This window comes from Ursus maritimus, unplaced genomic scaffold, assembly GCF_017311325.1.
Source record: "Ursus maritimus isolate PB19 unplaced genomic scaffold, ASM1731132v1 scaffold_26, whole genome shotgun sequence".
Lineage (NCBI taxonomy): Eukaryota > Metazoa > Chordata > Mammalia > Carnivora > Ursidae > Ursus > Ursus maritimus.
In genome coordinates, this window is record NW_024425119.1 from 40999066 (window position 1) to 41025446 (window position 26381).

Below are 26381 nucleotides of genomic sequence, written 5' to 3' on the forward strand. Positions count from 1 at the left end.
CGGACAGGTGAGGCGGGCGTCGAAGCCAGGGACAATTCTGGGTCTGATCACCCAAACCAGAGCAAGCAGGAGCTGAGCTGAGAGCGACGCCACTAGCCGACGAAAAGCGCCTCACACCGAGCGGCCTCCTGGCACCACCAGGCCAGCCAGGGCCTCCGAACACAGACGCGTGGGAGGAGCGCGGGCAGAGCTCCCGAGGCGAAAAGTGACCACAGGTAACCTTCACGACCGACCCTCGCCGGAGTGACCACCTCGGGAGACACACCTGGCGGTCCGACGAAACCCGGCACAAGATGGCGGCACGTCACGTGAGCAACGTGGTGACGCAGGACGGCGGCCCGCACGGAGGGACCGCCTTAACCTCACCCCCCACGCTCACTTACTCAGTTTTGCCCCCCTCTCCTCCCCCGCCCCCGGCCTGGTGTAGATCATGCCGCCAGTGGCGGCCCTGACTGCCGAGGAAACGGTAGCCTAGGACAGTTGGCTGTTAAGTGACACTGATTCTCCCCGCTCCGCCTGACCCCTGAGACAGAGGCACGGCCCCCGCCGCGTGAGGGGGTGGGGAAGTGGGTAGAGAATTCGGATCCACCTGGGAGGGGGGAGTGGAAGTTCCCGCCCCGGACAGCGGCGAGGCGGCAGCCACAGGTAAGCAGGGGGCGGGGGTGGGACGTGTTCCTGTGTCCCCGGGCAGAGGGAGGGCGCGGGGACTCGGCGCCGGCGAGGACGCCAAGTCGAGTCTCGCGCCGGGTGGGGGGGTCGCGCGCGGCGGCCACGGTGGGGGAGGGGCGCGGAGGGCGCGCGGCGGAAGGGGGAGGGGCTGCCTGCTGTCCCCGGGCCGAGCGCCCTTCCGGTTCTCGCGCCTGGCCCGGCTGTTCCCCCTCAGTTGTCGGTCTCCCCTGCCTCCCACCCCCCCCAACCAAAATAAAACCGGAGACCTCCCGCCGGGGGTGGCTTTCGCCTCTGAAGCGGCCCCTCTGCGGCCCAAGGCGAGCGCCCTCCGTCGAAGGTCTCGAGATTGGCGGGGAGGGCGGGGCGGGGAGGGCGGTGTGGCCTTGGCCTCCGCGCGTTTTCCGCCCAGCTGCCCGAGACCGGTTATGTCCGCCAGGGAGCCCACAGAGCGCACCGGGCGTGCGAGGCCCCGGCTGGCGGTGGAGGGCAGAAACAGCTCTTACCCGCAGGGAGCTTGCAGTCCAGTGGGGAGGTAGACAGTAGTGACACAGAGGCACGCAACAGTAATGGAAAGGTGTAGCTGATGGGCGAGGAAGGAGAGTGTGGGATAATAGAAGCTCTGTTTATGTCTGGACAGAGGATCAAGCCGAGGAAACTCTTTGGTTTTCTCTCGTATCATGAAACTAAGCATGGTAGTTCCCAGCATCAGCTACACGTTGGAGCGTGCAGCTTAATCTGCTTTAAAATCATTGTAGATGTTAAATAATGTTGATTTTGTTAGCTTTTGAGGAGCTGTGGGCTGATACGGGTTTCCTCAGCTATCAGGGCATTCTGTGAAGCCTTTCCTTAAGAGAAATGGCCTAAAGCGAAGAAGCAGTTACCATTAATTTAAATGGAAAATGTTTTCAGTGTTCTCAGACCCCCAAAATAATCTCTCAGGCTTTTCTGATTCCTTAGGACACATCTTACTAACAAAATAAATTGAGATAAAGCCCCGATGCTCACAGACGCAGTTCAAAGCTGTGGAGACTTGGTGCTGAGATGCTAAGTGTAGTTCTGGGGGAGGGAGCTTGCCAGGCCGCTCTTGCTGCTGTGGTCCGGGCTGCCTCTGTGATGGCTGGCTCTGAAACAAAACGCAGAATGCTATTTTCACTTTTTTCTTTTTTTCCTGAAAGCGAAAATCCTCTTGATTTCTTTCGGTTAGTGAAATCAGGTACTAGTGTAGGTTTTTCGTAAAAGTGAAGTGATGTAACACGAGTTTTCAAGAAGCGGGGGATACCTGTAGTATTCATTGGGAGTACCCTTCTGAGGCTTTTCAGCACAGATTTGGCAACCCTCTTTGTCAAACTGGCCTGGTTTGTGATAGTATGCTGTGTTTGTTTGTGTTTGCAAAATGCATTTTATCTCAAGGATTTTGTTACCAACAGAGATAAGCAGTTTTATTAAAATGCTGTTTTTCCTGTATATTTTACAATATGCGTGTTCCTCGGTGTCCCAACTAGAATCAGGACAGTTGTCCTAACACTGACCGTGTTAGTTCTGTTATCCCTTAAGGTTATGTTTGGTCTGTGCTGCATCTGTACAGTACCACTCTATCACCAGTAGGTGGTAGTCCCGTCTAAAAATGCTTTTTCTTCACCTATCCTACTTAATTACAATGAATTTCCATCTCTAAAGTAGGATTTTTTTTGTGCCTGTGTTGTCTTGATTCTCAAGCCGAGTTGAAGTAATTGTCTAAATGTATTTCTTTTTTTTTTTTTTTTAAGATTTTATTTATTTATTTGACAGAGATAGAGACAGCCAGCGAGAGAGGGAACACAAGCAGGGGGAGTGGGAGAGGAAGAAGCAGGCTCCCAGCAGAGGAGCCTGATGTGGGGCTCGATCCCAGAACGCTGGGATCACGCCCTGAGCCGAAGGCAGACGCTTAACCACTGTGCCACCCAGGCGCCCCTAAACGTATTTCTTTAACCATTATTTCTGTCTGTAGCTAGCTAGACAAACCCTACTAAACACGTTGATTTATTCACCATTAATGTGCAAGGTATTAGTGCTATATTGGGAACAGGATATGGTCTTTGACTCCCTAGAGCTTGCATTCTGGTGGCAAGACAGAAACAGGCCGTTGCAGTACTGGGATGAGTGCCATGAGAAGAGAGGGTAGCATGTGCTGTGGGGATACAGCCAGAGCTTCTCGGCCAGTCTGAGGGAGTCATGAAAGACTGCTTGGGAGAACAAATAACTGAAAGGAATAGGCCACATGAAGAGAAGAGGGGAGTAGTGTTTCTGGCAGAGGGAGTGGCATATGTGAAAGTCCGAAGGTGAGAGAAAGCAAGGTAGGCACATAGGAAGATCTGAAAGAAATTCAGCATGACGAATAGGCACAATTTTGAGGGGAGATCATGAGTTCAGTTGTGGAAATGTCGAGCGGGAGACTCGATGCCCTCAAGCTTATCATAGGTCAATATTCTCTATAGGTGAGGAAACCGAGACCTTCATTCGTCAAATGAGAATACTAACTGTATTTGTTGATGTTTATTGTTTACGGCATGCATGGGGGTCTCTGTTGGGCACAGAGCATACATTCATATGATACAGGCCCTGTCCTTAGGCACCTTAAGACTGGGAGAAACACCACCCGCCTGCCCCCCCGGCAAAAAAAAGACTGGGGGAAACAGACATGCCAGTAAACACAGTTCAGTGTTCAGTGACCTCATTAGAAATATATGCAGGGCACGGTCAAAGTAGGAAGGAAGAAAGAACCTGGGGCAGTTGGGAACTTAAGGTTTGGGATGAAACTAGAAAAGAGTAGGAGTTTGCCAGATGGACAAGTTAGCAGTGTTAGAGGAAGAGGGGCAGTGTGGAATTAAAACAAAACAAAACAAAAAACAAACCATGGATTTTGAGTTAAAATAGTTCTGGCTTCAGGTCTTGTATTCACATCTTACTGTGAGTTCCGTAGTAAATGACAATTTCCTTGAGGCTCAATCTACACATCTCTAAAATAGGGAATCCAGGAAATGATACATAAAAAAGCTCTTCGTTTGGTGCCTAGCGTATAATATTCCTTTCTTTGCAAGTTTTCTTAGAAGTACCATGCCTTTTACTTACATTTTTTCTTATATGTCAGCGAGATCACAGGCTGCTGCAGTTTCTCAGCCTCCCAAATTCGTTCCCATTGATGGCACTTTTGAAGCTGTGTTTCACTGCCCCCTGTGATTCTGCCCTACTTACTGTTGTCTAATGTTAAGCTTCCATCTGCTAGCTGGGAGATACGTTATTTTCATAGAAAATGCTTTTGTACACATACAGTTTATTCTGTGTTGAGCCAGTTTTTAACAGATTGTTAATCTCAATTTTAAGAGTAATAGCTGAAAAGAGTGAGCAAATGAAGATTATACTCTGATGTTAAAAAATATATAGTATTGTTTACAGTGAGATGTAACTATAAAGCTGTTTTCATTTTGGAAAACAAAAGCTGATTAGTTGATTTCTTTTTAAAAAATTAGAGAAAATAGGCTATCTTATTTTCCATAGGAAATGTGGTTGTAATAATTGTCCAGAATCTTATTTGCTGACTGTAGTGTTGTTTTGTTGATTGTGTTAGTTTCCATTAGATATAGGGCTTCTTAATAATACTGTTACAGAGGAAAAATCAGTGAGTCACAGTGAAACAGAGAAGTATCATTTCCAGTAATTTAATAAGGTTTTGAAAAATCTTTTATAGGTTCTTGCAGTGCTTTAGCACTATGTATTTTTTTCTTTTCTACATTCCAACTTACGTCTTCTGAAATGGGGTGTTAAAACGGCATTTTCGGCTGCCTAGCTGTCTCAGTCAGTAGAATGTGTGCCTCTTGATTTTGGAGTTGTAAATTTGAGCCCCACACTGGGTACAGAGATTACTTAAAATCTTTTTTTAAAAAAGGCATTTTTAATACAGACAGTATGTAGAAAATATGTAATTGCCAGGTTTGGTGCTGTCTTAGTGTTTAGTCTGTGAGATTATACTTGTATTAGTGAAGATTAAAAATCACTGTGCTCTTCCTAACGAAGGGAGTATATGTAAGCTTAAAAGCAGTTGAAGAAACAAGATAGGAAGCATTGGATGAATTTGGCAAAATTAAAAGTTTTAAAATAATCATAGTTAAGTCACGATACTTGTATCCACATGCTAGAAATGAAATTTATATTAAGAAATATTAGGGATGCCTGGGTGGCTCAGTCGGTTAAACGTCTCCCTTCGGCTCAGGTCATGATCCGAGGGTCCTAGGATCGAGACCCACATCAGGCTCCTTGCTCAGCAGGGAGCCTGCTTCTCCCTCTCCCGCTCCCCCATTTGTGCGTGTGTGCGCGCTCTCTCTGTCTCTCTCTCTCATAAATAAATAAAATAAAAAAAGAAATTATATACTGGGGCGCCCAGGTGGCTCAGTCAGTTAAGCATCTGCTCTTAATTTCGACTCAGGTCATGATCTCAGGGTCTGGGATCCAGCCCCACATCACGCCCCACGTCGGGCTCTGCAGTCAGAGATGCTCTCTCCCTCTCTCTCTGCCCCTCCACCCGCTCATGCACACATTCTCTCTGTCACTGTCTCTAAATAAATAAATAAAAGCTTTAAAAATATTTTTAAAAAAGAGACAGGCTAATAAGAGAAACATTGGTGATTTGGTGATAAATGGTGGATAAGTAGTACGAACAGGGCCAAGACAGCTAATAGAGAATTAAGGAACTGTAAACAGTGCGTCATTTCTCACCTAGCACTGCTTTCTCCTGTGCTTCTGATGGGCTCTAATTCTTTCAGAAAACTTGAGCTACTCATACTTCTTGATCAAGTAGTTCTCATTTCTGGAATATATTCTTTGGAAATTATTTTAATTGTGTTTATGTACCAAAGATATTAATCATAGTATTGTCTTGTTTGGTTAAAAAAAATGTATGTTCACTGGATGGACTATTGTGTAGCCTTTGAATATACCATATTTTGTTTATCCATTCATCTCTGTGCACACTTCAATTGATCCCACCTTTTGACAATTGTAAATAATGTTGCTATGCACATGGGTGTACAAATATATCTTTAAGACCCTGCTTCAATTCCTTTGGATATATACCTAGATTTGGGATTTCTGGATTATACAGTAATTCTATCTTTAATTTTTTGAGTAACTACCATAGTGTTTCCCATAGTGTTTACACCTTTTTTGCATCCCCAACCATAGTGCACATACGTTCCAATTTCTCCACATCCTCACCAACACTTATTTTCTGGTTTTTTAAAATTGTAGCCATTCTAATGGGTGTTGATGATGTCTCATTGTAGCTGTGATTTGCATTTCCCTAATGATTAGTGATATTGAACATCTTTTCATGTTTGCTGGCCAGCCCCCTCTCTTTTCTTTTTATGTTTTTGTATGTAATCATTAAAAACTTTAAATTCTGCCCAATTCTTCTAGCAGTCTAAGTGGTTGTCCTCCCATTTGACATATTCCATCGCTCATAAGCCGTTTATCCTCGTTTTTGCCAGCCTGCATATCCTGCCGGGACTGCCTAGATCTCTAGAACCTCCTTAGGTACAGTTGTGCTGACTTAGTTCAGCATTCACTTAATGAATTCTCCATGTAGAACTATCTGTGCAATTAGAAACTGTTCCCGAGACTGTAGAAGAATGCTTGCATCCATGGATGGGAAGACTGTCATACTTCTTAAGTGGGATAACATTTGGAAACTTCGTCACAATAATTTATGTATAGATGTGCCATTTATTAAATTTTAATATGTTCATGTGGATCAAACTTTTTAAAATGTGAAAGAATATGCACGGAAAAGTCTTTACTATCTCTATTCCATAGCTACCAATTCTCTCCCACAGAGGCAGCCATGTTGCCAATTTTTATACAGCCATGCAATATATTATACATATTCTGTAGTGCTCTTTATTTGCCATTTCTTGAGATCTTATAATTAGATTTCTACACAGAACAGAACATCAGAACATACTGAGTCTGGATAAATTGAGCTAGCACGTAGTATAGAAAAACTTCACCTTGTTCCTCTGGAAAAGTACACATGTTAAGGAAAGAGCTATCTTAGGATTTCTTGAAAATGAAGTTAGAAATCATTTTCTAACTGACCTTTTTTCTCTTCTAGTTGATTATGGAAGATTCCCACAAGAGTAACACTTCAGAGGCAGCGCCGCAGCCTGGTTCAGCGGTTCAGGGAGCTCCTATTTCTCATATTGCTCAACAGGTAAGGCAGGATCCAGCCAAAATGTTGAGCTAATTAGGAATATTTTGTGAAAAAGAACCAAGCAAAAAGAACTGCAAACGTTGAAATGTATGGAAGGCAGGTAGATTTGATTTAAACATCCTGTCAAGATTATTTCAGTTTTATTTTCTTCTATATAAAGTACATTTAATGTTGTTTTAATAGGTATATATTTTTCAAAACTTGAAGTAGATTTCACTTTATGTGGTGCGTGATTATTTCGATTTTTTCCAGACTGATTTTGTTTCTGCATAAGAAAAATGAAAAATAATTTATCTCTGAGCTAACTTAAAACAGACTAATAGTTTCAAGAGACAAACCATCTTCAATTCAGTAGATTTATTGTGGATGTATAGGAAATCTTTTTGCTGAACTGGAAAATAGGCCTACATATTAGAGAATTTAAATTGATAGGCATGCATATTGCAGAACTGATATTTTATAAATATCAAATTGTCTGATCCATGCACCTGACCCACTTCAAGGAAAACAATGGATGGTATTTGTTGCCAGTGATAGACTTGAACTTTCAAGCAAAAATTAGAATTTTGGAAAACTTGTATTCACCATTGTGAGCTTTATAGTTTCCCAGGAGCTACAGACTTTTTCATTACAAAATTGTGTTACAAAGTCATACTTTAGTATAAGATTCATTCAGAGTGCAAGGTAGACCAATGGATTTTATTTTATTTTTTTAAGATTTATTTATTCGAGAGAGAGAAAACACAAGCAGGGAGGAGGGGCAGAGAGAGAGGGAGAAGCGGACCTTCCGCTGAGCAGGGAGCCTGATGTGGAGCTCAGTCCCAGGACCCCAGGATCATGACCTCAGCTGAAGGCAGAGGCTTAACCGACTGAGCCACCCAGGCGCCCCAGACCAGTGGATTTTAATGTTAACAGAGTATATAACGTTGAGGGGCGCCTGGGTGGCTCAGTCAGTTAAGCGTCTGCCTTCAGCTCAAGTTATGATCCCGGGGTCCTGGGATCCAGTCCTTTGTCGGGCTCTCTGCGCCATGGGGAGTCTGCTTCTCCCTCTCCTTCTGCTCCTGCACCCCCCACTCCCGCTTGTGCTTGCTTAGGCGTGTTCTCTCTCCCTCCCTCTCTCTCAAATAAATAGAGTCTTTTTAAAAAATACATAACATTAAGATTGTATGTTGCAAACAACCTTTAAGAAACTACAGCCTGTTTAAGTTTTAAAGTGGTATCAAAGAAGAATATCCACAATTATCTGAAAACACTATTAAAAACAGTCCTCCCTTTTTCAACTTCATATATGTGTGAGGTCAGACTTTCTTCATATACCTCAGCCAAAACAACATATGGCAACATAGTTAATGTAAAAGCAGGTAAGAGAATTCAGCCATTTTCAACATTAAGGTGATTTGCAGAAATGTAAAATGTCATTCTCTTACTAATTTGGGGGGAGGGAAGTTTAGTTTTATAAATGAAAACATATTGTTATTTATATTAGTGTGTTAATAGGTTTATATTACTTCAGAATGAACTGTTAAATATTTTTAAAATTTCTGTTTTAATTTTAAATGTGTTAGTAGATTAAAAGCCTACATAAATAAGAATTCTTTGTGGTCCTCAATAATTTTTAAGAGCGTAAAGAGTCTTGAGACCAAAAAATTTGAGAAACAAGGCCCTAAAGGATTAATCCTTCAAGCTTGATGCATCCTTTTTTATTATTTGTCTATATTCTTGTAGAATAATGGTGTCTTCTCCAGATGGTGCTGGAAAAACAATTCTGGAGTCTTTCAGCTCTCTTTCTGTTAATAGAGCCCTTCACAGAGATGTTTAAGTTCACTTGGCTTACTTGTATACTTAAGTTATTTTGGTTAGATGTGGATGTTTTCTAAGTTTCCTTAGAAGCATATTTACAGTGAAATGTGAGTAAGTCCATTTCTAAGTGGAAGTAACTTTGTAGTGATTTTGAAAATAATGTCACTGACTTCATGTCCAAATTCTTGTGGCTTGATTACTTCATTAGCCTCTAAATATTGTAAGGAAACCATATCTAATGCAGTAATATTTATTCAGTCATTCAGTATAAGCTGGGGACATAGCAATAAACAGAAGTCTCAGCTCTTATGAACTTTACTTCTAATTTTGGGGAGACAGGCAATAAGATATCAGTTCATAGTACGTACTGTGGGGACTCACAAAGCAGGGTAAGAGGGATGGGGATTGGTGGGGACAGGTGGATTTGTTTTTTTATATAAAGCGGTCAGAGAAGTCCCGTTAGTGGAAAGAACTCTTCATTTACATGAACTGACAGTTGTAAAACGCTGAGACTGATAGGTGCTTGGCATAGTTAAGGAACAGCACAGAGGCTGGTGTGGTGGGAGACAGATGAATGAGGGGAGAGTGATGCAAGATGAGGCAGAGAGGTTTGGCGTGGGAAGGGAGAGTGCCAGATAAGGTAGGCCTTGAATGCCACTGTAAGGCTTTTGGCTTTTAATCTGAGTGAGATGGGAATCCTTTGGAGCGTTTTGAGTAAAAACGTTATCTGATGTTTTAATAGGATCATTTTGGCTGCTTTGTGGAGTAGAAGCAGGAAAACCAGTTAAGAGGCTGTTAAAATAATGTGCGTGAGAGGTGATGGTGACTTGGACCAAGGTGGTAGCAGTGGTGGTGGTGAGATAAAGTTAGATTCTTGATATAATTTGGTTGTAAAGCCAACAGTGTTTACTTTTGGATTAGATGTGGGTTTTAGAGAAAAAAAGAAGATAGACCCTACAGTTTTTGACTCAAATAATGGTAAGAATGGAGTTGCCACCTCTTAAGGTGGACAACACTGCAGCATGTTTTTCTTTTCTTTTGGGGGGAATATTGGCAATCAGGAATTTGGCTTTTAGGCATGTTAAGTTTGTGATGCTGTCTGTATTACTTTTCTATGCTACAAAACAAATTAACACAAATTTAATGGCTCACAAGAACACACGTTATCACAGTTCTATGAGGGCAGAAGCTGCTAGGTTCTCTGGTGTTTCAAGTTCAATCAAGGTATTGGCTGGGGCTGGATTTTTATCTGTGGATTGGACTGGAGAGGAATCCACTTCCAACTTCACTCAGGTTGTTGGCAGAATTCATTTTGTTGTAGCCGTAGGACTGAGAGCTCCAGTTTTTTGTTGGCTGGAGGCCACCCTCAAGCCTTAGAGGTCATCTGCAGTTCACTGCCGTGTGGCCCTCCCCAAAAGCAGTTCACAGCATGGCAGGCTGCTCTGTTAAGTCTAGCAAGAGGGTGAGAGTGAGTTGGCTAGCAAGACAGAGTCTTGTATAATACCATATGACATAATCAAGGAAGTGATATCCCATTCTTTTGCCATAAAATGTAATCATGGGAATGACATCCCATCATCTTTGCTTTACTAATTAGAAGTTGCAGGTCCCTCCCACTCTCAAGAGGAAAGGATTACTCAAAAGGCGTGAATACCGGGAGGTGGGGATCATGGGGGCCTCCTTAGATTTGTCTGCCGAACCGTACAAACAGGTCTGTTTAGAAGGCAGCTGGATGTATATGGCCTGGGGTCCAGAGGAGAAGTCCAGACTAGAAATGTTAAGTGTAGGCGTTCTTGGATATGTAGGTGGTATTTAAAGACACAAAGCGATTTCTGGCTTCCACTTAGGATATAGAAAGCTGAAAAGAGTATTGCTCCCATCCTAAAATAAGAATGAGCTATGATATACAAAGTCATAACTTCTCTTGATTCATCGGTGGTGGGATCTGGCTCATCTGTAACAGCGCTGGAAGAAGGCAGGGCTCTCGCACAGGGGTAAAGAAGAATTCAGCTACGGTCTTGATCAGTTGCTAAAGTCTTAAGTGTGGGCTGGCATGAGCTTGTAGAATCCTTGAGAGCTGCAGACACAGGGTAGGTAATGCTCACCCGTAGGCTTTTCTTCAAGGTTTCCCAACAGTTTCTCGTAAGATTGGGAAAGCAAGGAAGACAGGGGTAAGGCTCACTAGGTGGTATGGGCCTACCTGGACTCTCTTCTCCCTGTGGAAAAGGGCTTTAAGCCACTGGGGGAAGGGAATAAACTCCATTTTCCATTGTGGCTGGGAGGAGTGAAAAGACAAAAACGCATAAAACCGGAGGGAAGGGGAGGAAACTTCTGGGTTCAGACCATTAGTTTTCCTACTATAGGGAGAAAGCCCTATGCCCTGAGACGCAGGGATAGTGACTTGCCTGAGACTGAGACTCCGCTAGGGTAACAGAACTTCCCCGTTCCGTACTAGCAAGTAAAGCAACAGCAGTCTGCCCCTGGGGACTGTGGAGAGTCCGCACTGAGGGTGGAGCAGGCTGAGAAGTACCCTCCGGCAAACCAGCTCCCACCCTAAGCAGAAGGGTGTCCTAGAGGAACTTGAAGCCGGTGGTGCACCTAAGGGAGTCCTAACAGCAGAACCCGAACCCGGCGTAATTCCCGAAGAAGTTGCTCAACCCCTCCCCTCAGCACCCCACTGATAGCTTGCAGAAAGGAGCCATACCCATTTTTATACTGTTTCCTGAGTCTCCTGTGTTACACATGATATCCATCATTCAGGCAAAAATTATGAAACATACAAAAGTAAGAAAAAATTACTCACTGTTCAAAAACCAAAATAACCAATAGACTGAGGATGGTACATTTGATAACTGTCAGGCAGTGAATTTATTTTTTTAAAGATTTTACTTATTTATTTGATAGAGCACACAAGTAGGAGGAGGAACAGCAGAGGGAGAGGGAGAAGCAGGCTCCCCGCTGAGCATGGAGCCCCATGTGGGTCTCAGTGCCAGGACCCTGGGATCATGACCTAAGCTGAAGGAAGATGCTTAACCGACTGAGCCACCCAGGCGCCCCTCGTTGGTTTCATGCTCCGCGGGGAGTCTGTTTCTCTCTCTCCCTCTTCCTCTGCTTGTCCCCGCACTTGTGCGCATGTGCGTGCACTCCTCTTTCTCTCTCGCTGTCAAATAAATAAATCTTTGAAGAAGATTTTTTAAAATCTTATTTAAAAAAATTAAATGAATAATATATTACAGCTCTAGTGGAAAAGGTGGACAACATGTATGATGGTAAATTTCAGCAGAGGAATGGAAAGTATATGAAAGTCAAGTGAATATGCTAGAAATAAAAATTTGATATAGATGAAGTATGTTTTGGGGCTTATTAGTAGACTTAACATACCCAAGGTAAGAATCAGTGAATTTGAATTTGAAATTGAAAACAAAGAGAAAACAAGTAGGGGGAAAACAGAACAGAGCATCTAAGAGCTGTGGGGGACAATATCGATTTAACACAAGGGTAATTAAATTCATGGCACTAGATGAGATTACTGGAGGTCTTGTATACTCAGAGATGAGGTCTGTGGATTTGACTAGGGCTCTCCGACATTTGTTGGACTTTGGGAAGATTGAAGAGGGGTGGTCAGTGAAGTTAAGAGGAAAATCAAGAGAAAGAATCTTGGAAGTTAAGAATGAGGTCATGGTCAACTGTATAATGTGCTGTCAGGTCAAATAAGAAATAAAAATCAACTGCTAACACAGTTGGTCTTCATTATTCAAGGATTCTGTATTTGCAGATTTGCCTACTTGATAAAATTTATATGTAATCCCAAAATCAGTCCAGCACTTTTGTGGTCATTGCCCAGAGTGGTGAAAAATTGGAGTCACTTGACGCACATCTTTCCACTGACATTGAACCAAGGCACCAGGGCCTTGTCTTCTTATTTTAGCTCTCATGCTGTAAATAGTTCTTTTGGTGGTCTAACTGATGGCATATTTTTTGCATGTTTGTGCTTTTTGTTAGTGATTTTGTTGTTTAAAATGGCCTCCTAAGTGTAGAGTTGAATGCCAGGAGGAGAGAATACCTGTGTTAGAGAAGTGTCCTTCAAATATGAGTGTCCATGAGTTCAGTATTAATGAATTAACAATATATATACTAAAAAAGGTGTCTCTAAACAGAAACACTTAAAACAAAGTTATATATTGACCAGTTGATGAAAATAATGTGCCCAGAGGCTTGCAGGAGCCTAACTCCGTGTTCCCCCCAGAGCAGTGGTTCAGATTTGCTAATTCCACGTACATGCAACTTTATAGAATATACCGCAAATAACAAGAATTGACTATTTAGCAACTTGGAGTTTATTGACAGCCTTGACAAGAACTATTTCAATGGGAGCGGGGACAAAAATCTAATTAGATCTAAGAGAGCATGGAAAAAGGGGGGAAAAAGAGTAGACATTCATTGACAACAGAATGAATAGACAACTCCTTTAAGGGATTTTGTTGCAAAGGGGCAAAGAAATGAAGTTGCTGGAGAGGGTTGGAGGTCAATGCTCCAAAGCTTTACTTTTATTATTACTTTTTAAGATAGGAGGAATTAACAGCCTGTTGGTATACCAGTGGGATTGATTAAATAGAAGGGGAACACTTGATGATACAGAAAGAGAGGTCAGTTCTGGGATGACATCCTTGAGGAGGGACAGGAACGAGATTTAGTCTACAAGTGGAAGACTTTATCTTATATGAGCACGGTACATCATTCACAGTAAGAAAGCAAATGCGGGTTAGGTGGGTAGATTGGGGATGAGATACTCTGAAAGCTTTCTTTTGATAACTTTTTTTTTTAAGATTATTTATTTATTTGACAGAGAGAACAAGCAGAGGAGTGGCAGGCGGAAGGCAAGGGAGAAGCAGGCTCCCTGCCCAGTAGGGAGCCCGATGTGGGGCCCAATCCCAGGACCCTGAGATCATGACCTGAGCCAAAGGCAGACGCTTGACTGACTGTGCCACCAGGCACCGCTCTTTTGATAACTTCTTTGTTTTTCAGTGGAATAAAACGTTTTAAGAGGATAGGGAAGGAGGAGAAAGTATGAAATCATCTACCAGGACAGTAGGAGATGTAAGTGGACTAGGGATATTTAACAGGATTGAGGAAGATTACGAACACTCCACTTGAGGTTTGATCATGAGTTTAAAGTGAGACGGTTAAGTTCAATTATGTGTTCTCCAGTCTAATTCAGGTGTGGTTTGCATTCAGGTTACAGGCATTGAGTAGGGGAGTTAACAGGGTCGATGTTTAGTTAAGGGACTATGATGAAGCAAGAAAAGGCAAGGACATTGATGATGTGTGTGATAGAGTGATTTAGATGCGGGGCCACATAATTTAAGCTGTATAGGGAAGGAAGTGGGGACTTGATGGGGTCAAGAGCAGGGAAGAAGATAGTATGTTCAATGGATTATAGGTTCCTGTGCAGTCCAAGAATTGTTGAGAGTCCAAATAGTGGAGGTAATGAGTTGGAAGTAGGTGATACTCAGAGGGATGCTTGAATTTGAGATTATGGAGGGGTTTATTTATTGACAATGATACGGTTTAATTAAGTAGTTCTCAACTGGAGTGTACTGGTTCCACACTGAGACGTCTGGAAATGTGTGTTTGGGGGTGGGGAGGGTGCTACTGGTATTCAGTGGGTGGGGACCAGAGATGCTAAATGTTTTGCATTGGAAGAATTGTCCTGCCCAAAATGCCTGTTTAGAAACCTTGTAGAGGGGCGCCTGGGTGGCACAGCGGTTAAGGGTCTGCCTTCGGCTCGGGGCGTGATCCCGGCGTTATGGGATCGAGCCCCACATCAGGCTCTTCTGCTATGAGCCTGCTTCTTCCTCTCCCACTCCCCCTGCTTGAGTTCCCTCTCTCGCTGGCTGTCTCTATCTCTGTCCAATAAATAAATAAAATCCAAAAAAAAAAAAAAAAAGAAACCTTGTAGAGTATAAGAACAGGAGCAGGTAGCTGAGGAGGGTGGAACCCAGGGCTTTGGAGAAGAATAAAAAACAGAGGCCTGGGTGTGGAAGGTTACTGAATGTTGCATATTGAAATCATGACAAACCTTATCAGGAGTGGTATTAGAATAGGTTGGTTTGGCTGCTAATGTCTTAAAGAAATGAGGGGACGTGACTGCCATAAGGCCAGTCTGCTGCTATGAGCCTTGCAGTTGGGAGCTTTTAGAGGAGGACTTTGAAGGGGCAGTGGTCTGAAAGTACCGATGAAAAGCAAGGGAAACGCGCACCTTATCTGTAGGCTCATGGGATGAGTGCAGGAGAGAGCTATAGCAGAGGCACTTTTCTTGAGAAGAGAGCTGAAGTTCAATCATGGCAGGGAGGTGAAGGGGAGGGACTTAGTACTTGTTGAATTTCATTTAATTACAAATTATATGTAGATTGAGAGACAGGCAGTTTTGCTTAATGGAAAGAATGATGGAAGCCGTCAGAAGACTGGGTCGGAACCCACGTTTTGTCACTTACTGACTCTAGAGCTTTGACTAAGTCAGTTATTTAGTAAGACTTGACGTTCATCATCTGGAAATTACGTGTCAGACTAAGGTCTTTTCCAGCTCATAACTCTCAGTAATTCTCATATTGTAAGAAATTTGTACACTTTAATCAAGTGTGAACAGGGAAAACAATGATCATAGTAACAATTGAGTGTCCACTGTTTGCCAGGTGCATTTCTAAGCATTTTACATGTTTTAATACCTTCAAACCTCATGTCAGCCTACTCTGCTTTTATAACTCCCACAGGACTACTAAGGATCTAGACGTGATTTGAATTCCAGCCGTTTGACTTCTGTCACAGTTTGGGGTTTCTGGGAAGTGGCCTGTGAGGTGGAGATTAACATGCAGGACGTTTATTAGGGCGTCCTCTTGGAATTACCACCTGTGAAATGTAAAGAAAAGAAGAGAAGGAAGGAGGATTGGGCAGAGGGAGAAGTGGGACTGTGGTTCAGTCTCAATGAAGGCCTCAGCTGACCCTGTAGAAAGCTTTGAAGATGAGATAGCTCTTCAAAATAGGGGGAAGGGGCCAGCCAGGCCTTCATATCCCAGCATGCATCAGTCATTGGATCTTGACTGACCTGGGAAGGGGTGTATGAGACTTTAGTGACAGGTGAGTCATCAGCCAAGGCAATTCCAAAGACAGCTGACAGCTGAACACTGCCAGCAGCTTTACTCCAGCAGCTGGGGAATGCGTCTTTTACTAGTGAAACGGGGTCTGCGAGTTGCATCGTAGTGCCCACCACAACTCCAGAGTCTGTAGTCACCAGTCCTTTGTTGCCTCCAGGGAGAATATGAAGAGAAATGAGAATAGTGGAAGAAATTACAAATAGGCTTGGCTCCAAAACACTTTTAACACAGCTTAATCTTCATGCCATTCTTTTTTTTTTTTTTAAGATTTTATTTTTAAGTAATCTCTACACCCCAGTGTGGTGGGCCTTGAGCTAACAGTACCAAGATCAGGAGTCACATGCTCTACCAGCTGAGCCAGCCAGGTGCCCCCATGCCATTCATATTTTTGACATGAAGACTTAACTCAAGGTTCATCCAGGGATAAGCTAAGAATGTGTGTGTGCATCAGTGCCTTTGATAATCCTTTCTTACCTGGAGATACTCTATCTAACATCTTGGATATTCTAGCTCATCTGGGTTTCACTTTTTGGTAGAGAAAGATTTCTCTTATAGAGTAACTTAGAAATCTAGGTGAGTTTATTTGGATGTTTCCAGCGTGGATGGCATGGGAGAATGGAAGAATGATTTTTCTTTTTCATTTGCTTAGCAGGTCTTTCATAGAGCCTAAAGTTTTAAATTTTGACTAGGTCCAGTTTATCAAGTTGTCCTTTCATGGATTGTGCTTTTGGTGTCTAAGAATTCCTTGCTAGTCCTAAATTTCAAAGATTTTTTGTTTCTTCCTAGAAATTTTATAGGTTTATGTTTTACGTGTAATTCCACGATCCATTTTAAGTTAATTTTTATATAGATTTGAGAGTTTGGGGTTGGTTTTTTGTTTTGTTTTTGCTTTGTTTTGTTTTGCCTCTGGATGTACAATTGCTACAGCACCACTGCATTACTTTTGCACCTTTGTCAGAAATTATTTGGGCATACTTACCTACTTCTGCTTCTCTGTTATGTTCCATTGATCTGTGTGCTGTCCCTCTGTCAGCATGCTGTCTTGATTACTATTTATAGTAACCCTTAACATCCAGAAGAAAGATTAGTCCCATTTTATTCTTCTTTTTCAAAGTTGTTGTAGGGCCTTTCCCTTTCCATATAAATTTTTGCAGTAAGCTTGTCTGTGTCTGCAAACCTATAGATCAATTTCGGGAGAACTGATACCTTACTGAATCTTCCAATCCTTGAATATAGTAAATCTCTCTAATTATTTAATCACCTTCGATTTCTTTACATAGCATTTTGTCTTTTTCAGCATACAGATCCTGTATGTGTTTTGTTAGGCTTCATACCTAAGCATTTCATTTTCTTTGGAACACTTGTAAATAATACTGCATATTTTCTTTGGAGCTATAGTAAATGGTACTGTGTTGATTTTGGATTTTACTTGTTAGGATATAGAAATGCAATTGATTTTTATTGATCTTATACCTTGTAACATTAGTCTTAGGAGTGATTTTTTTTGTTTTATTTTTAATAGTTCTTGTGATGTCCTACATAGAGTCATGCCATCTAAAGATAGAGATGTTTTTTCTTCTTTTTTTCCAATTTTATTCAAGTTATTCTGATTCCAGTTATTAGAATATGTATTATTTATTTTTTCTTGCCCTATTGCACTCTCTAGAACTCCCAGAACTATGTTGAATAGTGATGAGAATGGACATCTTTTCTTTGTACCCAGTCTTACAGAGAAAGCATTCATTCTGTCATCATTAAGTCTGATGTTAGCTGTAGGCTTTTTTATAAATGCTCTTTGTGAGTTTGAGGAAGTACCCTCTATTCCTAGTTTTTTGAGAGGTTTTTTTTTTTTTCATGAAATGAGATTAAGTTTTATGAAATGAGATTTTTCTGCATCAGTTGGTGTGCAGTGATAATTTTTTTCTTCTTTGGCCTGTTGATGTAGTGGAGTGATTGATTTTTAAATATCAAACCAGCCTTGCATACCTGAAATAAATAGCACTGGGTCATGGTGGTATATTCTTTTTTTATGTTGCTAGATTCTGTTTGCTAATACTTTGTTGAGGAAATTGTATCTAAATTCATGAGATAATGGCCTGTGGTTTTCTTTTTCTTTCTTTCTTTGTGTGTGTGTTTGTATGTTTGTGTAATATCTTGGGCCTCATAAAACAAGTCAGGAAATATTCCTTCCTCTTCTCTGTTTTGGAAGAGATTGTATAAAATTGGCATTAATTGTCCTTTAAATGTTTGATAAAACTCTCCAGTGAAACTGGAGCCTGGAATTTCTTTTCTTCACAGGATTATTCAGGCTATTTTATCATGGCTGAGTTTGGTAATTTGTGGTTTTGAGGAAATTGATGCATTACTTCCGAGTTGTCAAATTTATGAATATAAAGTTGTTCATAGTAGTACCTTTTTATCCCACTTAATGGCTGTATGGTCTGTGACCTTAAAAATCCAACAGTTAGTTAATTTACCAGCAAGAATAAGTTTATTCAGGAATAACAGAAAATTGCAATCCGAGACATGCAGGCTCTGGCAAAACCATAGACCAGTACCATAAACAAAGGAGAGGAACGTTATTTTATGGAAAAGGAGGAGGAGGGAGTTGGCAGTGGTTTTTTCTTTTTCTTTCTTATTTATTTATTTGAGAGAGAGAGACAGATAATGAGAGAGAGAGCACAGCTGGGGAGGAGAGGGAGAAGCAGGCTCCCGCCGAGTAGGGAGCCCGACTCGGGCCAATCCCAGCACCCCAGCTGGGATCATGACCCAAGCTGAACAAAGATGCTTAACCGGCTGAGCCACCCAGGCGCCCTGGCAGTGGTTATATTGAAAGAAAGTACATTGGAGAAAAGCACCAGTTCAGGGTGATAACTGTTTCTCATTGATCGAGATGCGGGGCTAGTCAATTTCTTGTAGGAGGTGCAGTGTCCGTCCTTGCCTTTGGGCCTGTCATTGATTCCTTCCTGTTAATCATTCTTCTTTTGGAGTCTAATTGCCGCTGAGTGGTAGGGCTCCCCCTTCTGGCCTCCCAACTCCACTTTAGTGAGGTTTCCCTTTATTAATTTTCAGATTTCTCCCTTTTGATCAAGGTCTTTCTCTGAAAGTATAGCTGATCAAAAGTCAGGTTTTTTTAATTCAGTGAACTTTTGACCCTCAGTGCCAGGAAAGACCTTTCTTGGTTGTCATGCCGCATATCAGATGGAAAGTGCATAGCAATCGGAAACCAGTTAAGTCCCATTTGAGTAACAAGGAAGGTTAGGAGGGAGACCTCTCAGGCTCTGCCCACCTTATAGTCCATACTTACCAAGATCGTGAGCCCTATAGATCATTTCCTTATTGGGAACATCATTTTTACAAAAGTTTGATAGGAAACAAATACAGAAGAAAGTAACATGATAATTCTAAATTGTGCAGCGGATCTAAACTGGGATCCTAGATCTGAAAGTAGCCAACTAAAAATATTTATTGGCACTTACTCCAACTTAAGGGAGAAGTTACCCCTATGGAAGCAAATCTGAAGTTGTTTATGTCTCTTGGAAGTCTCCACTTCAAGCTGCCCTGAAAGCAGAATAGTGAATACAGCAAGAGCACGCCGAAAGAATTAACTTGAGTGCATTTAGAAGATACAGTGCAGGTATAAACATGAAGCGGTAGCTGATGAACTTTTGCAAAACAGCAAAACTTCAAAGACATTTTAAAACGGCATTGTTATCTTGAAAGAACTGTTTGGAACCAAATGTGTTGTAGTTGGTAAGGTTGCAAATTCAGAGACCGTGAATTTGGATAAGAATCCAAGAGTCAGTTTATAGTTAAGATGAAGGACTTTTGTGAATTCTGAACCTTTTAGAAGAAGCAAGTGAAAAATTAATTTGTCATGGGATCACAATGAGGCTGTTTCTGAAAGGCCATAATCAAAAGAAGAGCTTTCCCTCCCTTCGTAAGGGTTTGGGAAATGCAGACAAGGGCATTCATTGTCTTTCCACAAGTGAGAAGCAGCAACAGTGAGAAAAGGGTGCACAGGCCTGGCCCAGATATCTTGGGAAAGCTGTCTTCTCAGATGTCCTCTGCTTCAGTTCCAGGAAATCTTTACTTTCAGGTCACCAGGTGGCATACAGGGCCAGTCAGGGTTTGGTGCTTTCTTTGGATGTGTCACACGAATCCAAGAATCTGTTTCTTAGAGTTTGGCGGCACAAGAGTGGTTAACAGTAACTAGTAAGGCCATTTCCAGCAAAGAGCCCCATGCGGGGCTGGATCCCAGACCCTGGCATCATGACCTGAGCCGAAGGCAGACGTTTAACCGACTGAGCTACCCAGGCGTCCCAAAGCATAGTTATTTTGAATAGAAGTAGCTAGGCCTTTAGAACATTGGAGTATATCTCTTTTTATCAACTGTGGGTCAGAGGAGGCAGGGGCCAAGTGTATTAACGTCCTGTGACTGTCTCAAAAAATGAGAATCTATGAGTTCCAAAGGGGGTGGATCTGAAATTTGGAAGGACTTACAGCACTGTTAGCCAGGGTGTTCGGACGGTCTCTACAGATTTTGCCAGTTGAGTCTTAATAGTGCCATGTATGTGTTTCACTGACCTTGAGGACTAAAGACAGTACGCACAATGAAAGTGTTGTAAAACCGGCCAGACAGCACAGACTTGTTGAAGCACCTGACTGGAAAAATGGGTTTCCCAATCAGTATGAGGTTCAGAGAAAAGTTCTCCAGGTAGGGATAATCTTTTCTATCAGAATTTTAGGCACAGAAAAAAAACATTGGCCTCTCTACAAGGAAAAGCTTCAGTCTACTGAGAAAGCATGCAAACCATAACTAAATCATACTTATATCCATGAGACAGGGAAGCTGTATGAAATCCATTTGTGCAAACAAGTTTCTCTCAATTGTTCTTTGGACTGGCAGGACAAGTGAGGATGGGCACTTTTTGTAGCCTTATTAGTATTTCCCTACCGATACTGGTTCACGAATGATACCATTTTGTCAGTAGACCAATAGTTTAGTGCATGCACAGTAGTAAGTGGGAACTTGAGAATTTTTGGTAGGGCTGGATTGTCATTTGGTCCAAACCAGCATTTTTTTTATCAAAACATCAATCACTAGATTTCCAATATTGTTTTCCCCCCTCTGGGGCTAATTGTTGGGTATCTCTTGTTAGTTTTCCCAAGTAATAATTTGGGAGAACATCCCTTTGGACCATGACAGAGGTTTGGCTATTGGTTTCCTTGAGAGCAGTGTTTTGGGTGGCAATATCAGCAGGGTTTACTCTGGCACCCAGGAAGTCGAGTCTGCAATGCCCAGGAACCTTAAGTGCAGCAGCAAAAGTGTGGCATCTAGTAAGTTTTGGACATAGGAGCCATTTTTAATTTTATCCCCATTAGAGGTAAGGAAACCTTAGTTTTCATAACGTTCCGAAAGTATACTGACAATGGGTATAAATGTTTGCGGTTTCACCCTTGGCCAACACACAAGCCTGAGTGAGGGCGTAAAATTCAGTGTGTTGAGTAGCCAGAGGTAAAGGTGCTGCCTTGGTGACTTCAAAGTAAGTTGTAACAGCATACCTAACATGATATTTAGCATTTTCACCCTTTTTTTCCCTAAAGATTTTGTTTATTTGAAAGAGCGAGAAAGAGATCACTAGTGGGGGGGAAGGGGCAGAGGCAGAGGGAGACGCAGACTCCCCGCTGAGCAGGGAGCCCGACATGGGGCTCCATCCCAGGACCCTGGGATCGTGACCTGAGCTGAAGGCAGATGCTTAACCGGCTGAGCCACCCAGGCACCCTGCATTTTTATGCATTAAATAAGAACCATCAGTAAACCATTAACAATCTGCAGTGGTTAGAGGAGTTTTGTGTAAATTGTCACAGGGAGTCAAAAGATGGTCTGTCAGCGTTAAGCAGTCATGAGGGGTGTCGGCAGTGAAGGAAGGGAGAAGACTAGCAGGGTTAAGGTTATTGCAGCAAGAAAGAGTTCTATGAGGAGCCGTTGGCAGCAGGATATCCTAGGAGGTGAGATGACTGAGAAGTGCTGAGTGTGAGGAGAATTCAGGAGGGCCTTTACTGCATGGGGCACAGAGGGTTAAAGGGGATCCTAGGATTATTTCTTCAGTGCCTTTAACTAAAAGGGAAGTGGCAGGAATGGCTCTGAGGCAAAGGAGACATCCCCATGCCACAGGCTTCAGTTGTTACAGGTCATAATACCCTATGGGTTGATGATGGTCCCCATGTTTTTGGATGACTACTCGAAGGACATTCCCTTCCCTCTCACATACAAAGAGGAGAAAGGGACGTTGATAATTAGGATGTCTGAGGGGAGGGGGCTTTATCAGGCTTTTCTGCAAAGTTCAAAAGCTGGGGTGCCTGGGTCGCACAGTCAGTTGAACATCTAACTCTTGGTTTCAGCTTGGGTTGTGATCTCAGGGCATGAGATCGAGCCCCAGGTTGAGCTCCACGTTCAGTGCAGAGTCTGTTTAGGATTCTCTCCCTCTCCTTCTGCCCCCCTCCCCACCCAGGCACACACTCATGCATGCATGCATGCTCTCTCTCTCTTTCAAATTAAGTAAGTAAATCTTTTTTAAAAAACCTGTTGAAGTCTCAAAAGCTATATCTTCCTGATCTTTTAAATAATAGCATCAGGTTCGTCATTTTTTAGTAAAGCATATAGAGCTTGAACCATAAAAAATCAGTTTGGAATCCAGTTTTAGTGGTAGCCAGCAAGTCTAAGAAAAGCTTGAAATTGGTGTGTAGTTTTAGGTTTTGGAAAGTTCAGGATGCCATGAAGCCTTCCTGGATCCAAATATGGACCTTGTTTCAAGATTAGGTGCCCTATGTATCAAATCTGAATTTGAGCAAACTGCGGGAGTTTTTTTGGAGACTTTATGTCCCTTTACAGCTGGAAGTTTTAACATGTGATGCTGTTTTCTGTGAAGAGGGTGGAGAAGAGCAACAGAGAAGCTAATCATCTCCATATTGTGACAAAGCAGAGCCTGCAGAAAACTTTATATCATCCAAATCAGCTTGTAAAGATTGCGAAGTCAGAGGACTGTGTGTGTAACCCTGCGGCATTACTGTCCCATTGTATGCCTGTTTTTCCCAAGTGAAAAGAAAAAAAGCTACCCTTACCAACTGGAATACTAAAAAATTCACCACATAGATCAGTTATAGTGAACAGTTTGCCTCGGTGGGAATGAATGCCGGTAGCATATGGGAGTTAGGAACAACAGGGTGCCAAGGGATAATGATGATATTTATTTCCTGGACAGACCTCTATCTTTAGCCATTGGGTTTTCGCACAGGCAAAATCGGGGTAGCACAGGCAGTAGTGCAGGGGATATTGAGGCCCTGAGCTTTGTAATCTTCTGTTATGAGCTTGATACCTTGAAGGGTTTCATTATTTACAGGGTAGTGATTCATTCTGGGAAGAGGTTTTGAGGGATCTGAATACTGATGGGAGGTGTACTGTGGATGCTGCCAGTTAACAGTTGAAGATTTTGCTCCTAAAGAGGAAAGTAGTTGATCCAGTAGGAACAAATGACCAGTGTCCCCAGACTCAGCTATAGTGCCATCAGAGACAGCAAATAAAAGATGTCAAGGGTAATTTAATCTTCTGGTTAGCTATCTTGATTACTGCTGTCAAATTCTAGACTTATTTCCCCCTTTTGGGAGAAATTCCCACATGATATTTTTCTAAGAAATCTCAGCCTGACAAATGAATAGGGCTAGAGGAGCTAAGGGAGAAGAGGATGGGTATCTCTCAAACGGCTTAAACAAAAGGGAATAGGATCAAAGACAGGAATCTGTTGAGGTTCCTTAGAGACTCCACTGTTTGAACTGTTTCAGGACTCTGAGACAGAGGAGCTTTACGGCACTGGAGTTGAGCACCAAGAGCATAGCTCCCATGTCAGTAAGGACAGAAAGAGATTCATTCCCAATATGGAGAGTGGTTTCTGCAAGCCAATTAAGAGGGAAGATTGGGAAGAGCCTCCGTAGTTTCTTGGAGCTCTGTCGTTGGGAATTAGGAGGATATTGGTTAGGCTGACTAGACGGCTGAAGCTCCTGGAGCACTTAAGTTGGTCACAGTCTTTTTTCAATGTCCTGGCCCTTTGCAGTAATAGCAGAAACTGGGGGGCTGTGATGAGCGTCCTTCATTTGCCAGAGTTAAAAGTTGAGAATTTTAGCAGTCTTTATTTTGGGTGGCTCCTCTAGGGTACTAGCAAGCTGGTTTGCTAAATTTAAACTAAATCTGGAGTGGGCATAGTTTCCCATCCCGGAAGAACTGGTTCAGCCCATTAATAAATACAGCTAAACGCTACCGAGGCAGATTCAACATCTAAAGGAGGACCAGAATTTTTTAAAGACAATTTGGAGTTGATTGCAGTGGTCAGAAACAGGTTCATCAGGGTTTTTTGTGCAAGCCTGAATTTTGTTCCAATCAACAGGCTTAGGAAAAGCTCCTATAGTTGCTCAGTGGAGATTTATAGTGAGTGTTCTAGCATCCTGCCAAAAGTTAGGGGTTTGTTTCTCTAAATCCCCTTCGGGATATTCCCATCAGGCTGGCTTCATGCAGTGTTTGGCCTGGCCCTTGCCAACAAGCATGTGGACTAATTGATAAAAATCTGAAAAACTATGAATTTGAGTAACTTTATTAAATTCTTCAGCCGGGGCGCCTGGGTGGCGCAGTCGTTCAGAGTCTGCCTTTGGCTCAGGGCGTGATCCCAGAGTTGTGGGATCGAGCCCCACATCAGGCTCCTCCGCTGGGAGCCTGCTTCTTCCTCTCCCACTCCCCCTGCTTGTGTTCCCCCTCTCGCTGGCTGTCTCTCTCTGTCAAATAAATAAATAAATAAATAAATCTTTTAAATAAATAAATAAATTCTTCAGCAAAGCTATTATGGGGGTGGCCCTCCGTCACTTTAGCAAACTCTTTAACTATGACTCTCAATTTGGCCTTAGTCCAGGGAACCTGGAAAGTTGGGGTTCATGTGGATCCTCAAAAGATAACTTTATTTTATTTTAAAGATTTTATTTATTTATTTATTTGACAGAGACAGCGAGAGAGCACAAGCAAGGGGAGTGTGAGAGGGAGCAGCAGGTTTCCTGCCAAGCAGGGAGCCCAATGCGGGGCTCAATGTGGAGCTCGATCCCAGGACCCCGGGATCATGACCTGAGCTGAAGGCAGACGTTTAACGGCTGAGCCACCCAGGTGTCCCTCTCAAAAGATAACTTTAAAGGGACAGGTTCTGATAGGCTCAGAGGAAGAGGGAGTGGGGACAGGTTCAGAGAAAAAAGGAAGTTTGGTGAAAGGATTAGCATGGGAAAGCAGGGGGGCACAGAGAAGAGGTCAGGATGGTGGATGGTGCTGGAAATGAGGCCTGAGTTCTGTCTGCTGCAGTCCTGAGGCATAGAAGACAAGGGAGGGGGGAACAGAGGCCTCAGCAGCCTTTTTGTCTTTTTTTAAAGGTTTGCCTCAGTTAGTCTAGAAATTCTGTTTTAGGGAGAGGCAATTTTAGATTCCTGATAACATTTGGAAGCTTCAGAATATGAATCAAAACACCCCATTCAGTTTCCACAATTTTAGAGCCTTGGCTGTTCAATTCAGTTTTGAGAAAAGTAAGTTTGGAAAGATTGGAAGTTTCCCATAATGGCCATTTGAGGTTCTAAGTTACTTTTGATTCAATTGGTCTAATTACTAGAAATGTGCGCAAGGAAGGACTGTAGTATTTAAATATAAAATTGGGGGGCAGCTGGATGGCTCAGTTGGACGAGCATGTAACTCTTGATCTCAGAGTTGTGAGTTCGAGCCCCTGTTGGGTGTAGAGATTACCTATAAGTCAATAAAACTTAAAAATTTTTTAAATAAAATAAATATAAAATCAGCCAGGGTCCCAGTAGGAGGTGGGCCGTCAAAGCATTTTGATGACCGGGCTCATATTTTTTAGGGTTTTCTTTGTTTTGTGGAGCAAAAAAACAAATTCCTAAACAGCACAGTTTCAACAGGGACAGCCTGGTTCCAAAAGGAATCAGACCAAAGGCCAACGCATTCCAGTAGCTACAGCCCAGTTCCAAAGGAATCGGACTGAAGGTTAGTACAGTTCAATCGGAACAGTCTGATTCTAAAAAGGAGTTGGACTGAAGGCCAAATGAGTATTCTCAGAAAAGACAAAGCCTTAAAGCAGATCCTCGAGAAAGCCTGGAGAGGCCAAACACGGAGAGCAGAGTTTGAATATAGAGGGAAACTTACCTTCAGACTCCAGGGTGAGTAAGAAAGTAGTGAGCTCAATCAGCTCTATGGCTGGTGCCTGTTTGCTTACCAAACTTAGAGTTATTGGGAATCTTCCCTTGACCTCACTTCTCATCACCAAATGATGTTAAAAATTAACCTTAGGGGCACTTGGGTGGCTCAGTCGGTTGGGCATCTGAGTCTTGATTTCAGCTCAGGTCATGATCTCAGGGTCATGGGATTGAGCCCGGTGGTTGGGCTCTGTGCTCTGGTCGGTGGGGAGTCTGCTTGGGATTCTCTC

The 26381-nt window shown here is 42.6% G+C and overlaps 1 protein-coding gene across 4 annotated transcripts in view; it reads left to right on the forward strand.

Annotated features, from left to right (window-relative positions):
* The first annotated feature begins 323 nt into the window (after positions 1-323).
* ATF1 (activating transcription factor 1) overlaps positions 324-26381 on the forward strand; it is a 71780-nt gene continuing 45722 nt past the window's right edge. Inside the window, exons 1-2 of one of the 4 annotated variants that reach the window (XM_040642445.1) lie at positions 324-645; positions 6812-6910. In XM_040642445.1, the coding sequence (XP_040498379.1) occupies positions 6818-6910 (93 nt within the window). In that variant the 5' untranslated portion in view covers positions 324-645; positions 6812-6817. The remainder of the gene's footprint in view (positions 646-6811; positions 6911-26381) is intronic. The other 3 variants (XM_040642447.1, XM_040642446.1, XM_040642448.1) reach the window with 3 other exon arrangements.